At 51.3% G+C, this 4,224-nt stretch overlaps 1 protein-coding gene; it reads left to right on the top strand.

The window, feature by feature from the left end:
• The first annotated feature begins 3,249 nt into the window (after positions 1 to 3,249).
• Positions 3,250 to 3,317, top strand: CHC_T00005082001 (hypothetical protein). XM_005716874.1 is given in 2 exon segments: positions 3,250 to 3,282; positions 3,283 to 3,317. 1 exon segment carries the CDS (start codon positions 3,250 to 3,252, stop codon positions 3,280 to 3,282), a length of 33 nt encoding a protein of 10 aa, XP_005716931.1. The 3' UTR covers positions 3,283 to 3,317.
• The last annotated feature ends 907 nt before the right edge of the window (positions 3,318 to 4,224 follow it).

Below are 4,224 nucleotides of genomic sequence, written 5' to 3'. Positions count from 1 at the left end.
GTATTGGTTAACTGCCGTTAACCAATACCGGAAACCTAAACCCCGGGGTTTACGCCGACACGGATGCCCTGTTGCGACACTAACGAAATCATTTTTTTGCTTAAACCCTCTACTCAAGTACGAGCGCGCAAGTTCATGAGCGACCATAACAAGCCCGATCAGAGCCGATCGACGCGTGTAATGGTAAAAGATTATGTGAACGGGCAGATTATCTTTGCTCACGCACCGCCTCTGCGAGACGTTGTGGACGGGGAAAGCGGTATCGCGCCGGGAGTACGCGCTAAGAAGGCAGCATTGGTGCACCAACGACAGGACGCGGCGCAAATCGCTTTAGCAACTACGGGAGCGAGCAGCAACGCGCCTGTGAAAGGGGCACATGCAATGTCTAAGAGACTGGTAGCCCGCGATTTGTGGGTCAGACGTGGTGAGGGCGCGGGTGAGCTGGTCGAAGAAACACGAGCATCGACAATTCATGCGGTGCAACGCAGCTACTGCGTCGTCCGCCCTCGCCGCCCTCCTTACACTGGCAGTGCCAATCTACCTCTAACTGCTCTCGCTGCCCTTTGCCCGCTGCCTCCGCTCCTCAACGCCAAGCTCGTCCACCTCACGGCCGCCCCTGGTCTTCCTGTCGTCTGTTCCGCTCTACTCCGCAGCTCCCTCCGCGCGCTACCTCGATGTAGCCCCGCCACTGCTAGCCACCTCGCCGTCGCCTCACCGCTTCTCGCCACCCTCCCGCATTTGCTGGAGGCCTTCTCGCTGTCTGCGTCCCCGCCGTGTTCGTCGCCTCCCTGTCCCGCCGCCCCAACCGGCGCGACGCCCTCGCCGGCGCGCTACTGCGCTGTCCTGCTCGCCTCCACGCTTCTCCTCTCTCAAACCCCGCTCGCCCTCGCCCCGTTGCTCAACCTCGCCTCAGCGGACCCCGCTGCGGACTTCGCCGCCCGCTGCTGAGGCGCCGTCAGGTGACCTGCGCCGACAAGAACCTGGCCGGCTCGGCCGCCTTCGTGCTCGCCACTCTGCCCGCCTCCGCCCTCGGCCTGCTCATCTTCCGCCGCGCCGGCCTCACGTCTCTCACCCCCGACAGCCCGCCCACCCCTACACTCAGTCAGGAGGGAAGAAGGAATGAATGAAGGAGGTATGGGAAGAATACTGGGGACGTCTTCGAAAACATATCTTTCTTATACCAGTCCAGGTAATTAATTCGGTTTATTGCCGTGTCCCACCACCACCCGGCGCTTCTATGAGCGCCACGGAAAATGTCTTGGAACCTGGGGATTTCTTGCGCTACTCGCATAAACGAGAACGCACAGACAAGGAAACAGAAAAGGAGGTCAGGTATTCCGGATTGAGTTTCAACTTACTTCAGGTTAGCTATCGTCTGGCTCTTGTAGATCACCAGAAACGTTTCTATGCTGCATGTATTTCTGCATGAGTCGCTGATAGTGGAGTTGTGCTGCCCTCAATATTCCATTATCGCTTGCGAGATCTGACATTTTCTTATCCGCTTCCGCCCTCTCTGCTGCTTTAAATGTCAACTCAAACAATTTGTCCAAGTCCTGCTCCTGTAAAAGATCTGCATGCACGGTTGACTTCTCATTTCCAGCGATGTTCACTTCGCTGCTATTCGCCATTTGCTGCACTACATCAACAAGCGAAGATAAATGCCCCTGAATACTGTTGTTCTCGGTTGCATATGACTAAGTGGACCTACTGCTACGTCTTTTCGCACGTAGATGCTCCGTTGCCTCACCAGATATGCCCTCATCATAGCCAATTTTCCCTTTGACTAGTTTTGTAGTGCATTCCAAAAAAGACGTGTCCTCATCAGGTCTCCCGACTTGTGCAACAGAAAGAATAATCCACAGCCGCGTCGCAAAGATGTGCAGTCTGCCATTGACTCTTGGCAAAAAATTCACAAACGTGTTCGGATCATTATTTCCGGAAATGTTCCAACGGCTTATATATGTTGTAAACTTTGATCACGCGTTGCTGAATTGAGATTTTAGGACCCCTCCACTTCGTACTGCGAGAGGTGGAAGCGACGGGTTAGTGTCTTGTCCTAATGTGCCATCAAAAGGAAAGTGCAGAGACAACGAAAAATCATTAAACCGGTTAGCAATAGTACCCCAAAAATTATCCCGTCCTATACCTGAGGTATAGGACGGGGTAATTTTTGGGGTGCGAGACGCAGGCTGCGTCTTCCTGTGTGCGTGTCAATTCCTGGTGCAAGTTCATGAAGGCATTTCTCGCCTTTTCGTCCTCCTTTAAAATCACAATCAGTCGGGCAAATTCAGACAGCGAGAAGTCAGGGGTGTTTCGATCGAGCAGTTGCACTTCGGCGCCTTGTCTGGCGCTTTAGGGGGCTTTTTCGTTCTGTCTGCCAAATGGATCTGCTGCCGTACGACATGAATGTTTTTGCTCTCCGACTGGATCTCTATGCTTTTCCAGCTCGAATTCGATATCATCAGTGTGCGGAGCTTGAATATAAGGTTCGTTTTTTCGCTCTTTTTCTGAAGGTAGTCAAATATGCCCTTACAAAACTTATTCTCTTTGATGATCTGTACAGGATCTTGTCCGAGAGAAACGCGTTCTTTGACAAATCTAAACATTCGATAAACCTGCGTGAGCTTCAATCCTGTCGTCCGCTGTTTCCAAACTCGCCCGATACTTCTTTAATCACTTTTTGTCATTTTGAAAAAGTAGTTGTAGATGTGCTGGATGGTAACATCCGGTAGAGCGTCATCGACAGATCTTGGCGAGCTAATTACTTCCGCACCAGGAAATTGGGGTGGTGGACTAATCACGCAGCTGTTTGCGCTGCACGATGGATCATCAACTCGGCATTTTTTCAGAAGGCGGGGCGACTGTCGGATGACCACAGATCCTGAGGTATTCACTGGATGCCCGACGGAGAGGAGAAAGTTTGCGGGGGAAGACGACATTGTGAGTAAAGTTACTGAGGGGAAGTGCTGATCGAGGTTTGGTGTCGTGGACCAAAGCGGCAAGAGGTACTCTCTGGAAACTGGCGCCTTTTTTGTAAGCTAGTTTTGGATCCAGATTCGGACTTCTTCGAAGTTTGTACGTGTATACTTCTCAGAGCAATACAGTACACTGTATTGCTCTGAGAAGTATACACGTGTCTTTTACATATGTCAATGACGAGGTTCTGTCCTCGGAGATGTCAGAAACAGTTCGAATTTGAACATGTTGAACTGTAAGCCAGGGTTATTAACTTAATATAGTGAAAGGCCAATGGAGTATCGCCAGGTCAGAAAATTGATATAATAAGGGTGGTGGTGGGCAAGAACGTGCTCTGTTAAGACCGGCCCTGAGGGTTGGAGCGGTAGGGCTTGCTGCGGTTCATGGATGCCTGAAATATGCTCTGACCCCTCTTAGATGCTTTAAAGCTACGCAGTTTGTGGTGGCCCTCATGCTATAAATATCTAAAAGTAATCTTTAAAACATCCAATCAGCATTTAATCATCTTTCAGGCATCCTTTTGACATCCAGTCCCTAAAGCACGTATCAGGCCGTCACCCGATCAGCATCTCCTACACATCCAGGACCCATCCAAAATATATCCAAAATTATCTAATAGACATCAAATAAACATCCCATATACATCTGCATACTTTACTGGGACGGCGACGGGGCGTATGATAAAAGAGGAGGAAAAGTTGAAGGATGAAGGAGTACGCATGGGGGTTTCATTTATTTTTCCAAGGGACGAGGATGGCGTCGCTAACATAGCGCCACCTCAAGGAGGTACTACGTTGAGAATGGGAAAGTGAGGGTGATTTACGGAGGCGGTTCCCGGAAGGATTTCCCTTCCGGGAGAGAAGTGAGGAGAGGAGCCGCGCAGAATAGAAGGAGGAACCCCGATGCGGGCTCGCCAATCGTAGGAATGGATGGCTAGGAGGGGGAGGTGACCGGGTAATATACCAGCGCCGTCGGCAAGTTTATTTTCGATATTCATGGTGTCGCGAACGCCAAGATCGCAGAACCAAGGAGCAGCCGCGAACAAGAGGGGATGCTCACGCATGGACTTGTCGTGTAGTTCGGCGATGGAGGGGTAGCGACGAGGAGAAGGATTAATTTGGGGAGTGGGTTGGAAAATGGGGTGGGAACGGGGATCATGAGGAAGAAGTCGATGAATGGAAGGAAGACCACGGGAAGCTCGAGGTTGGGAAGGATGGCCAACTCCAAGGCGCTTGCGGATGACATTCT

This window comes from Chondrus crispus, genomic scaffold (assembly GCF_000350225.1).
Source record: "Chondrus crispus Stackhouse genomic scaffold, scaffold_27, whole genome shotgun sequence".
Lineage (NCBI taxonomy): Eukaryota > Rhodophyta > Florideophyceae > Gigartinales > Gigartinaceae > Chondrus > Chondrus crispus.
Note: the sequence above shows the minus strand (reverse complement) of the source record. Positions and strands in the feature narration are given on the sequence as shown.